The following is a 13,814-nucleotide window of genomic DNA, read 5'->3' as shown; positions in this document are numbered from 1 at the left end:
GTGTAGCAAGAGGTCTCAGCTGTTGACAAATAGGAGTGATCATTAAACCTCAGGGAAGCAATTCATAGTACATCACAGCTTCGCTATTCCACCAGATGCATGGCACTTTCTTTTGTTCGCGTAAGATCTTTGTGCTGGGAGTTGGCGCTGTTTCGGCCCAACCATACTCCTCTTCATGTCAGCATTAAGCCAACATTTCCCGTCGCTAGTAAAAAAAGATAGGAATGGTCGGTGTTGTTCACGAGCCAAGTGATGACGAGCAAAACAGATGCGCGTATGCCCACCCACTTATTCCTTAGGATTTCGGCTTAGACCATACACGCTATTTTTGAACGTTCTCCATGGCGTGCAAACGTCGCTCGGTGGTGGAATTATCAATGTCACATTTCTCATTTTTAGAGTACACTGATGTGTATCATTGTCGACAAATGCGTTTAAACGCTCATCAAACTCCGAAGGTCTTCATGGACGTGGAGTCACTAATGTCAAAACGTTCCTCCTTAAAATGAGAGAACTATTTCTTGACGTGCTCTGCCCAGTGGCATTACACCATATACGGAGCACATATTTCTAGCTGCCTCCACTGCAGTCAACCATCTATGGATATTAAAGAGAAGAACATGTCGGAACTGTTTAGATTTCTCCACTGGACACTCAATTTTCTAGTGTCCATAACTCCACACAGTACCTCCAAATGACAATATGTAAACTCAAGTAGCAACAGTGAACTACAAATAAACAGCAATGAATAAACGAATAGCAATCGAAATAAGTTGGAAAACTCAACGAACATATGCACTAACCTAATTGTTCATACGTGAATGATAGGGTAGCATTTGAAAATCGTGGAGCTGCCTAAACGGAACACACACAAACAAATAAAAATGTTCCAGTAGTGAACCAAGCAATAAAATCGTAACTCTGGAAACACAGTACTTGTTTGGCATCACTACTTGCCAAAAATTATCGAGCACGTGTCTCTCACTTTCTTGCCTCCCTATTGTCAACACAACCATGAAGTATCCCGCACGGCTGCTAGATTTTCATCGACGCGCGACATCCCCTTGCGGCCAAGTGACTATGCCGTTGGTCATAATACATTTCCTTTTGTCGGTGATCACCAACTTTGATTTTGAACCTTAATTTTTTTTCGCAATAGTCATATTGTAAACCTAATATTTTGCTAGTCCCGCCGCTAGTAAATCAGTTGAATGAATTTGTGACGATTTTCAGTATGACTTATGTGCGTTGATATCACGTCATAGTGACTACGCTGAATGTCACAAACACCGAAGCGTCGACGCCGAACGTCGTAGTCAGTCCCACTGCCGTAAAGACGCCACCGATTAGGCACGGAAATTCCTTCTTATGGTTCGCCAGTCTAGTAACATCGCTGACAATACGAAACAAACGTATTTGGTTGCCAGGCACAGACAGGTACTGCACAATGAAGCACACCCATACCCAGTATCTTAAGACGCAACACTTACATGGAAACCCTTGAGTGCTAGGTCGCAAAAGCCCAAGTTGTTTACGGCATTTGATGTCTACCATGCAGCCGCAATATTGACTGCTAATGGCAACAGGGGGTGGGACCCGGAGGTATCCAGCGATGAGCACGGAATGAGGCTACAGAGCGTAGATGAACTTAGTCGGAGAGTACCTCACAACAGTGCTACAGTGCTACAGTGGTGGTAGTGGTGGTATTACGAAGCATAGCAGTGTCAAGGTTAACACAGAGGTTGCGGCCCCGCAATCCCACTCCACAGGGGGAAAAGGACCGCGCTACCAAGAAGTCGGCGAGGCTGGCTAGAGTCCCGCCCCGCCCAGCGCCGACACCGACACAGTGGCTGCTCTCAAAGCTGCAATGGAGGCAGAGGGCAGGCACGCAGAAGCAGCTCATCGCCGTTCATCGGGAGCTTAAACAGCTGCGAGAATAATTGAGGATGATGCTGAAGAAGACACCTGCCCCCGACGCCACCTCTACGGTGGTCGACAAGCAGGGGTGGACATGACACAGATGGACGTTCCGCCGCAAACGGACGTTCCCATTCAAACTGACGTCGCCCCGGAACCTGTAGCAGTACAGGAAACCGGGGAGACTCCCATGGACGTGGCACCGTCCTCTCCTTCCCCACCTCCCGACGGGAAATGGTGGTTTAATGCTGACAGGAGGAGGAGAATGGTTGGGCCGAAACAGCTCCAACTCCCAGCACAAAGATCTTAAGCGAACAAGTGTCATGCATCTGGTGGAATAGCGAAGCTGTGATGTATTATGAATTCCTTCCCTGAGGTTTAACCATCACTTCTGCCATTTGTCAACAGCTGAGACGTCTTGCTACATGCAGTCAAAGCACGATTACCTTGAAGAGTGCATATTGTGATGCTAATCCACGATAACGCCCGCCCGCATTCTGCTAAAAACACTACACAAGAGATGGATTGGGAAGTTACTACTACTACTACGTGATCAGGCCCAGTGGACTGCACGCATCTACAAGTTTCCAACTCCACTGTATTCTGTCCATTGCTGCTATCCGCCATCCGTTCACACCTATTGACACTTTCTTTAAATCTTCACGGAGTCCCTCCCTCCAACGCTGCTTGGGTCTCCCTGGCGGTCTTTTTCCTGTCACTCAATGCCCACCTTATTCGCCTTATCTTGCGCCCTCAGATTTTCACCTTTTCTGCGTGATATCTAATAACTTTCAAGGAACTTCCTTTCCGAACATGGCTCGACGAGTTCTTTGCCTCAAAACCATGTAAATCGTACAGTCGCGGAATCTGAAATTTCAGTCCAGCGTTGGCAGTAGACTGTTTTAAATAGATAAGGAGAATATCATTGACTGAAGTCTCAAGTGTATCTGTCGTCACGTTAAGGAAAAGCTATACGAACTTAGGCACGAAACCAATACTTTGATGTTCTTCAGACTCGTATCTGCTCTACAAAAATGTAGCAATACGTCTCTAAATATTGGGTAGTGAGAAATAGTACATAAATTTTAAGCTTCTTTCGCCATTGTGTGTGCGTCGTTTGATTTTATGTATACCTCGAAAAATTCAACCTGAAACTACTAAGATGAGCGTATCCTGAACAATACTGCTTGGATATATTTCCCAATCCAGAATGGAACTAGTATACTGTCAACGTTTATAAAAAGCTTACAATGCAAAGGTAACGCATCAGCTTTACTTTTCTGTGAGATGAGACAACGAAAGTCTTTTTACTAACCTAGCAAACTTGTCCCGGTCTCAGAATTCAATAGAACATCAAAAACAAAATTCACGTATAAGACGAAGCGGTCAGTATGTGTCATTCATAAACAAGGTAGATACCTCGACGTCAAGACGGTGACATTTCTCCACAATTTTCCTGGTTAAAAACCTTAATTTCCTAATATCCAAAAGGGATACACCAACTATATCGCACTGTTGTTGTTGCCGAAGCTCCAGTGACTTCAGAAGAGACTTCGGAAAGAGGCTGGGAAGTTTCACACCGACGTTATACCATTCCCAGACAGCTGAGAAGATCGCCACCATGCTGCGGGATGGGCGCTACAATGCTCACAAGAACCCATACCTCTTCGCACAGGTCAAAGGGGAACAGAACATATCACTGCCGCATGGGCCGCTTGAACTACATGGACAATCGGCGATCAAACTAGAATTCGCCACAAAGGAGGATCTGCACATCAACGCAAACCCCGTCTTCACGCCGTGCGACTGGTACTACATCCTGGAAGATGCAGTCATGCTGCTACGGAAGGAGGTTCGCGACGGCGAGAGGAAGCTGTCAGCGGAGTTGGAGGCAGCAATACACCATGCCACGCGTGAAGGGAAAAAGACCCAAAATCACAAATCTCACCACTAGCATGCCTGCATGCTAGCAGCCAGGATTAACCAACGAACACGCGAGAACAGACCTCGGTCAGGAAACACCTTAACCCTTCAAGCAAGGAATAGGAGGAAAGGCTGTCTGTCACAAGCTAAATCCCCCCCGTTCGGGCCAAGGGCAAGGCCAGTCAGTAAAGCGTCAGCGTCAACATTAAACGAAGCACACATTGCATTATATGTAAAACAGCAGTTGCTGAATTTGACATTTCGTCAGAAGGAACCCAAGGAATTTCGCAGGCTGGGAAAGACGTGGCAAACGAAATACTAGTGTCACTGAAAGAAGTCGATAGAATGCGTGGTTTTGTATACATTCAACTGTGTGGGCAATGCATATGGGGAGCACAAAGATTTCGATGCGTCCTGAAGCTAGTGATATCGAAACAGTTGTAGAGCCACATAGTTAATCATCCTTGTCGGACAAGGAGTCACAAATAGTTTCCAGTAAAATTAAATGTAGCAAAGGACCATCTTCGTCCAAGGAGCGTGTTCTAAACATAATTAAGTATATCAAAGGTCATCCGCTGCATAATAAAAAAATTGTGAACAATTTTGAACAAGTCTGCAGCAGTGTGACAGAGTAGTGCATAAGAAAAATTACTGATGTGAAGAGGACAAGGCGCACTTGTTTTTTTGTAAACAGCTGTTTGCGCGTTTCAAGAATGCTCCAAACAATTTACGGGAAGTGCAAAAGTTATTTACGTTATGCGCATCAAATCACCCATGGCATAGATAAGTGATTTCAGGGGAAGCGGGCATGGCTGCGTGACTTCAATGCTACAGAACTGAAAGACGTATGATAACAAAATTCCAAAGAAAACGCCAACCTGACGATGCACAAAAAACAGCGGAATCTGCCCGAAAATTTGTAGGTGGGAGAAAAAACTTTCAGTACGGAATTTTTCATTTCCGACCAATCTGGATTCGAAGGGGAAATGCACATGGAAGGAACCCTGTAAAGTAGAGGTACCAAGAAAGTTATCAAGATCAACTAACATCAGTGCCTTAAGCATTCGTATGCAATACTCCCGACTTGGTAATCTGGATTGTAAATTGGCTGGAAAGTTGTGTTGCAAGAAGTTGGTGCTTGCCCTCCTACGATATCTCTCGTGTGCGTGATCTTGCAAGATCAGTAGGAAATATTTGTTACAGCAAGCAAGAGTTGAAAAATGGAAACAAGAGAACTGAAAGTAAGGTATGAGCTGCTTTTGCCCAATGACTGGTCAAAATAACTCGCTTTTGCTTAATTCCTGGTCTGCGTGTGAAACTGATACTCTCTTACAGCAAACTACCCCTCTTGAATAGTGACATTGCAGTTCCACCACCTGGAACGACTGGACAAATTCAGCTTGGTTTTTTCCGTGTCTATAAAACATAACGGCTGCATCTTAGAAGATAGCCAGTTTCACGATAAGCTCCAACAGACTGTTTCGCTTTAGTTTGCATGCTATCACATTCCATCAGTTCTCATTACCATGTTACACCAATATTCTATATGCGTCCTTTAAGAGTGGATACCTAGTTGAAAGTTGTGCACGGTTTGAAACTCCCAAAGTGCTCGCCTTCCATCTTGATGCTGCGAAACTTCGTGATCACTGTAGTGCGACGTTTTTCATTTGGTGTTCATGGTGCAACTTAATGGTTTGTTCTGAACATTTCTTGAATGTCGACGATGTCCATTTTGTGAAGTGTAATCAATACAACCCATAGGTTGATCTCTGCACATCCCGGACACTCATTTTCTGTCTCACTCCTGATGCACACAGTGACACGCTAGCAGCTAATATTTTTCCTGTAGTAACTGTTAACACTACTTTCAAATGACTCTTACTAAAGATTGAATTTGCGACCTCGTACTCAAAGGATTCCTTTGTTAGACAAGCTTTTGCGCACCGAACAACTTGGGAGACCGCATACCATGGTAATTCCTCTGTAGCATTAAATCGCTACAAACTAATGCAGTAAACGATGAAATTATAAAGAATATAGGTTATCGTTAGGTTTGCATGACTGCAGCTATCTGCGATATACCTGTGAATAGTGCTCTGTGACGAAATCTGCATCTGCAGATATTAATTTTGTAAAGCAATTTAATCACTGCCACTTCTCAGCAAGAGGTGCACTTAGCCCGAATTTTCGTTGGCTGAAATCCGCACTCTGCTTTGATAAGAGCAGACGATGGACGTATTTCAGTGACCGTCATACCAAATTTAAACTCTTTTCACATGATAGTGGTATAAAATGTATTTATGTAGAAAGCTGTAAGATGAGAAGAAATTTCGTATCCAATTTTTAACATTTAATGCACGGGCCTCTTAATTGGGCAAATAATACTGTTATAATTTTACTCAAGCAGACTTCGTGAGCTTTTCTGTGCATTATTTCCGCTGCTGTGGGATGTCAAATGGAGTTGTGGCAAAAGCTGTTAAATGTTGCATACTGTGAAATATCATTGCGTACATAAATTACCACAATGCTAAATTAAGTCACAATGTTACTCGTATCATTGTAATAAGCACTGCATCGTGTGCTTCTAAAGACGTTTAAAACAAACGTTGAACAGATTCACCAATTGTATATTCAACATTATGTATGGCGTATGTGATTAACAAAAATCAGTGATGTTTTGAAATGCAAAGTCCAAAGAACACGTTTTCCTAGAAGACCATAATTATCATGTTAGCTGTTTCTTGAAATAGCTTAACTACCTCTGTTACTGCAAAAGAAACAGGAATTAAATGTAAGGCAGCTCCGTGTAAGACGGAAATAATGCACGTTTAAAAGTTTGCAGAAGCGGGAAGAACAGGGCACCATCTTAAGCCCTAGCAGATATTAACACACATTCTTTTAGAAAACTGCAGTCGAACCTATATAGTGGTATTGCAGCCTCTGAAATAAAAACTTAAAGTTAAATGAAATGTCTTAATAGCAATTCATACTCCATTAGAAACACAAATGTATGGTGGTGAATGACATAGATATGCCGCGGAGCATTGTTGATTGCATGAAAAGTCAAATGTGCCATCCCAAAGGAACCTTGTGATCCGTCCCGCTGTACGTACATAATCGTGGACTTCCCGAAAGGGATACTGTATGAACTTCCCCTTCACTGATTTGATTTCTATTGCTAGTATGTAAAGCGCTGGGCTTTTACACTTCCCAGCACCCTACCTACGGTATTGGGTGACAATGCCTGAACAGCAGATTTAGTTTTTAAGTTCTATTTGTGAGGTGGTTTTTATTGTACCATCTAAGGGTGGGCATCTGGCCTTCGAGGCCTCCACCCTCCCTCCATTTTAACTCTGTCACCCTTCCTTTGCATTTGTTTGTCTTGGAGTTCGTCTTTCCCCTATGTGTTTTCATCTCGCCTCGTGTTTTTGGGCTGGACATTTTAGTGTGTTGCAGAGTGGCTGGCTCATCCTCTTTTATTTTTGTGATCAGACAGCCCAGACAATTTATCTGGTTTTAATATCTTCCTCTGCTTCTTCTTGTGATAAGTTTCCCCATTTTTTGTTCGTTTCTTTAGTTTTCTGTGTTTGGTTCCCCATTCTTTTAATCCCTCTCACTTTAACTAAATTTCGATGTTACCTTACCTTGCACCTTCTTTGTGTCAGGAAAAGACTGATGACCCTGCAGTTTGGTCCCTTTATACCCCAAACCAACAAATCCGCCAATGGAACGTTCATGGCCTTCAGTCTGACAGAGGATTTAAGACTGCTTTTAGCTTCACAGCATCCCCTAGTAATCAGCCTTCAGGAAACAATGTATTGTATCCTCACAACCACTTTGACCTTTAACATTGTTCCCTGATTTGTTTTGACCTTCCCCTGAGGTCGGCATTCCATATTGTGGGGGCATTACACTGATCATAGGGGATGACGTTCATAGTCAACCCATCTCACTACCAGTCTTCAAGCTGTTGCAGTTCACCTTTTCGTTCCTCATCTGAGGTTTTCGCTTTTTGCCATTTATATCCCTTCATCATTAGATGGCCCCAGGGTGAAATTCTTTCATCTTATTAGACAGCCACTTCACTCATTTCTGCTACTTGATGACTTTAATGCACATCATCCCCTTTCAGGTTCTCTCTGAACCTGTCAGAGGTGCCCTCTTGGCTGATCAACAGTTAAACTACTTCTGCCCTAAATGCTGGAGCGCCCACATTCCTTTCAGACTACTCGCACACCTAGTCCCATTTGGACAAATGCCTCTGCACTGCCCAGCTTTCCCTGCACCTTGAGTGGTCTGTTCAGACTCCTACTCAAGTGACCATATCCCATGTGATACCCATATGCTAACTCCTACCCCAACCGTGTGCACTCCAAAATGGCAGCTTACTAAGGCTGGCTGGTGGCTTTACTCCTCCCTGACAACCTTCGAAGGCAAAGATTTCCCCATTTGTGATGAGCAGGTGGAATCTCTCACAAACATTATCCTTCCTGCTGCGAGAACGTTACAATCCTCGCACTTTCTCTTTTGCTCACCGTGTCCCAGTCCCTTGGTGGACTGTGGCATTTGCGATACAATCATTATAAATATATGCATTCAAAGTGTCATCGTTTTCTTCAGGATAGCGAATGAGCTATTTATATTTCATTCACCCATTCCTCTGTCGTGTGGGGGCCAACGTCTGATGGCTCTCTGGAACCAAGAGGCATTCGCTAATTTCTTTCCGGACAGTAACGGACAGACGTCTTCATCGTGGACCCTATTGCTATCTCACACTGTGGGCCATTTTGCGGAAATTTCGAGCTCTTCCCACTATCACCATGGCTTCCTCCATAAAAAAAGTGGAGGCGGCTTGGGCAATACCCTTCTCTTCTCAGAATCGCTAGTGCTACAATGCTGCCTTAAATATAAGGAAGCTAGATGATGCTCTCAGTTCATCTTGATCCTCTGCTCCCAGGGTTAGACACCATTAATATTCAGATGTTGCAGCACCTTCCTCTTGAGGGCAAGCACTTTCTGTTTAATATGTACAACCGCATCTGAGCAGAGGGCACATTTCCTGAATGTTGGTTTGAAGCCACCATCAGAGCCATACCTAAGCCCAGTAAGGATAAACAACCTAGCTACTGCCTCATCTCTCATCAGCTGTGTTTGCTAGGTGATAGAAAGCATGATTCATGCCCGGCTGGTATGGTGGCTTGAGTCCCGCAATTTACTAACGACTGCACAGTGTGGATTTTGAGCATGGTGTTCCGCATTTCAGCATCTTGTCACTTTGTCCGCTGATGTCATGAATGGTTTTCTGTGGAAATCCCAGACACTCCAAGTTTTTCCATTTGGAGAAGGCCCGACACCTGCTGGAGAATGGGTATCCTCTGTACTCCTTACACATAGGGTGTCTGTAGCTGCCTGCCTTGTGTCCTTCAGGAATTTTTAAAAGTTTTCAAGGTGAATGTGGGTTCTGCCTTGTCGGACACCTTTATCCAGGAAACCAGTGTGCCTCAAGGCTTTGTCCTGAGCATCGTCCTCTTTGCTATCACCACTAACCCTATCATGACCTGTCTACCTGGCATCTCTGGCCCCTTTTTTGGTGACGATTTTGCCATCTATTGCAGTTCTCAATGGGCAGTGTCTTCAGTGCTGTCTTGATTGTCTTTACTCCTGGAGCATTGACAATGGCTTCTGTTCTTCCACTGAAGAAACTCTGTATGAATCTCTGGTTGTGCAATTTGTTTCTCCCACCATCTTTACATCTTGGGTCTGTTCTTCCATTTATTGAAATTAAGAAATTCCTGGGTCTCATGCTCTATAGGAAACACTCTTGGTCCTCCCATGGGTCTTAAATGGCAGCCTGCTGTAGGCAGTCACTCAGTGTCATGTGAGTCCTCAATGTTCCTTCCTAGGGTCCAGATCGAACCACCCTCTGTTTGTACCAGTCCCTTGTCCATTTGAAACTTGACTGTGGGTGCCTCAGGCATCTCCACGTCCAACCATTTTATGCAGTCTCAACACTAGCCACAATTGTGGTATCCATTTGGCCACCGGTGCCTTTTACACTAGCCCAGTTGAGTGTCTGAAAGCTGAAGCTGCTGAACTACCACTGTCCTATCACTGTGACTTTATCCTCAGCAGGTACGCATGCCATTTGTCTCGTGTGACCACCCGTCCTATGATGCTGCTGCCTTCAATGATTCCAGTATGGGAGTGTGTCCCTCTTCTGTTATATCCTGGCATAAGCTTCTGGCACATTCTCCAGTGGCTAAACTTCACACTACCTTCCAGTTTCCCAGTGAGCTCCGTGAAGCAGCCCATGTTAACCTTGGCCTTCATTCGCTTCCTAAGGACACCATTCCAGCCTCACACTGTTGCCTGCAGTTTAAACACCTTCGCATGAAACTTTACGATAGTACCTTCATGTGTGCCAAAGGCTCTTACTGACTGTGGTGTAGTGTGTGCCTTAATCATTCGTGACCACATCTTTCGATATCGGCTGCTGCCACACTGCTCAGTATTTACAGCCGAGCTCTTCACCCTGTGTCAGACCACAGAGTGCATCCGGCGACACCGGCTTCCCAATTCTGTCCTCTGCTCAGACTCACTCGGTGCCTTTTCAAAGTCTGTGTGCTTTACACCACCCATCCCCTTGTGCAACTGCTCCAGGGAAACTGTCACTTGCTCACTCTTGGTGGATCCACTGTGCTGTTTACGTGGGTTCCTTGTCACGTCGTTCTGCCAGGAAACAAGGCTGCTGCCAACGCCACTACCAAAGCTGCAGTCCTTGTACCTTAGCCCACTGGTTCCTATAATCCCTCCGATGACCTGTGTTGCCATTTGTCAGGATGTAGTGTCCCTTTGGTATCGCCATTGCTCCTCCCTTCATGGGAATAAGCACCAGCTGAAGCCTTTCCCAGTGGCTTGGGTGACCCCTCGGTGCTCCCACTAGGAGGAGGTAATTTTAACTAGGTTGTGTATTGGGCACTGCCTTTTTAGCCAGTCACTTACCTTGTGGTGTTACGCAACCACTTTGTACACATTGTGCCCAAGTTTTAACTGTGTGCCATTTCCAGCCAGAATGCCCATCTTTAACCATTTACGTCCCACTTGGGTTTGCCGTCAGTTTTCAGCTGTTCTAGCAAAAGATATGTGGGGAAACTGTTCTTGGTGCAAAATACTGTTCACTTTTTCAGAACAATACTGCATAGTAACGATCAAATAATTCATAAAACAAATATAAAATTGTGATGATAATAAGTCTGCTTTCAAAAGTTTCACATGTACCAAGCTGGCCTGTAGTAAAGTCTCACTGGAAATGCTATAAATGTTTGCAGCCGGTTGTTCCATAAATTCAAAACAATATAGTGTCTATAATTTTTGGGGCACAGTTAGTTGGAAATTCCATATTTGTGTGCAATATTTTCACAACTCGTCTAGTCATTTAAATGAGTCACAGATTTGTGCAAATAAAAATTGTTGCCACATTGCACAGAAAAGTATATCCTCGTTAATAATTATGGTAAATAATCATATTCAATTAACTTTAATTATTTAAATATCTTTTCACTAGGTACGTAAAGGTTTTTTAAGTTACCACTACCAGTCACAAAGTAACTTTGTAACAAAGTAAAACCTTTACATATTTCTTGAGACAGTCAAGGTTGAAAAATTGTTTCAATGGTTTCAAATTCTTTTCACTAGGCTGACAATATTAGAATACATGTCTGTGTAGATGTATCTATTCAATAGTTTATAATTTATTCATTGGAGAAATGAATCTGAGTTTAAACCAAAAAAATATAATTATTTCAGAGATTCAACAAAGCAGCTGAAGATGTCAAGAAGTTGAAGTCCACTCCCACAGATGCAGAGCTCCTAGAGATTTATGCACTTTTTAAACAAGGCTCTGTTGGAGATGTTAACACAGGTGAGATCAATTACATGTTACATAATGCATTTGCTTGAAAAATAACTTTCCGTATCTTGAGACAGTCCAGCAACAAGTCACTGGAATTATATGCTTATATCATTAATTAGTACTTGAACTTAAAGTACTGCAGTTACAGGGTAGTAACGATTAAAACCCTCAATCAGTCAACACTCAAACCTGCACATGAATTTCCAGAACCTTTCTTGTGTGTTAAATTGTGGTACATGAGTGCGGCAGTCAAAGTAAATGAGAAGTGGTTACACAATGGCTTCATTCACAAAACTATTATCATTATTTTCTTTTAGAGCATGTAAAATTGACTAAAGACAACTAATTACTGATTGAGTCTTGGATTAATGCCTAAATTGGTTCTTCAGGCAAAGATGAGTAACTGTATGACACTGGTTCCAGTAACATTTCATTACTTTCTACACAAATTTATATAACATAGCAAAAGATACTATGTGGATGGCAGTTTCTTACGAATTTACTGGATTAAAAGTGACACTCTGTATACCATCTTATCCCTTTCTAAAAACATACCTATAGATGTTAAAAAACATAATTTTTGTGAAGTAGTTGCTCTTAAATTTGAAGTGCAAAGGCTTCATCATTTAATAGCAAAGAAATAATTGCAAAAGATACAGCCTGTCGAAATTTGATGACTAAACAGTAATTGTGTTAACAAACTAACACCAGAGTCCTCTACAGTTAAACAGCAAAACGTATTTTTCAGTTTCTACAGGAAGATACACAACAGGTGCTTTCCATTGGCTGAATGTACTTGAGTGCTCAAAGCAGCTTTGTAGAATACAGCTTTTGCTGCTTGATGTACCACTTTCAGACTTAAACTATGAGATCAAAAGTATCCGGACATATGACTGAAAGAGACGTTAAACTTCGTGGCACCCTACATCGGTAATGCTGGAGTTCAATATGGTGTTGTCCCCCCCTTCCCCTTCTTCTTGATAAAAGCTTCTATTTTCACAGCCCCCCCGCCCCTCCAAGGGGCTCGTCACTCTTTGGCGGGTTTGTGCTTGGCTACCCAGGGGGCTCCAGCCTGCCCAGTGTTTCATCCCTTCTGTGCTGCATGTCTTTTTCTCCTCCTTGGGGGAAATGTCTAGGATGTTACTGGAAATATTGTCTGCCACTGATGCAACAAGTCTCAATTTTGTTTTTCCCTCCCTCCGTGGTTTCCCTCCCTCCGTGGTTTCCCTCCCTCCGTGGTTTCCCTCCCTCCGTGGTTTCCCTCCCTCCGTGGTTTCCCTCCCTCCGTGGTTTCCCTCCCTCCGTGGTTTCCCTCCCTCCGTGGTTTCCCTCCCTCCGTGGTTTCCCTCCCTCCGTGGTTTCCCTCCCTCCGTGGTTTCCCTCCCTCCGTGGTTTCCCTCCCTCCGTGGTTTCCCTCCCTCCGTGGTTTCCCTCCCTCCGTGGTTTCCCTCCCTCCGTGGTTTCCCTCCCTCCGTGGTTTCCCTCCCTCCGTGGTTTCCCTCCCTCCGTGGTTTCCCTCCCTCCGTGGTTTCCCTCCCTCCGTGGTTTCCCTCCCTCCGTGGTTTCCCTCCCTCCGTGGTTTCCCTCCCTCCGTGGTTTCCCTCCCTCCGTGGTTTCCCTCCCTCCGTGGTTTCCCTCCCTCCGTGGTTTCCCTCCCTCCGTGGTTTCCCTCCCTCCGTGGTTTCCCTCCCTCCGTGGTTTCCCTCCCTCCGTGGTTTCCCTCCCTCCGTGGTTTCCCTCCCTCCGTGGTTTCCCTCCCTCCGTGGTTTCCCTCCCTCCGTGGTTTCCCTCCCTCCGTGGTTTCCCTCCCTCCGTGGTTTCCCTCCCTCCGTGGTTTCCCTCCCTCCGTGGTTTCCCTCCCTCCGTGGTTTCCCTCCCTCCGTGGTTTCCCTCCCTCCGTGGTTTCCCTCCCTCCGTGGTTTCCCTCCCTCCGTGGTTTCCCTCCCTCCGTGGTTTCCCTCCCTCCGTGGTTTCCCTCCCTCCGTGGTTTCCCTCCCTCCGTGGTTTCCCTCCCTCCGTGGTTTCCCTCCCTCCGTGGTTTCCCTCCCTCCGTGGTTTCCCT

General features: G+C 44.6%; 1 protein-coding gene across 1 annotated transcript in view; it reads left to right on the top strand.

Moving 5' to 3' along the window:
- Window positions 1-13,814, top strand: part of LOC126354712 (acyl-CoA-binding protein-like) — a 75,880-nt gene that overhangs the window by 50,754 nt on the left and 11,312 nt on the right. Inside the window, exon 3 of the mRNA XM_050004560.1 lies at window positions 11,647-11,761. Coding sequence (XP_049860517.1) covers window positions 11,647-11,761 — 115 coding nt within the window. The remainder of the gene's footprint in view (window positions 1-11,646; window positions 11,762-13,814) is intronic.

The sequence above is a fragment of the Schistocerca gregaria genome, chromosome 3 (assembly GCF_023897955.1).
Source record: "Schistocerca gregaria isolate iqSchGreg1 chromosome 3, iqSchGreg1.2, whole genome shotgun sequence".
Classification (NCBI taxonomy): domain Eukaryota; kingdom Metazoa; phylum Arthropoda; class Insecta; order Orthoptera; family Acrididae; genus Schistocerca; species Schistocerca gregaria.
This window is presented reverse-complemented; position numbering and strand designations above follow the sequence as displayed.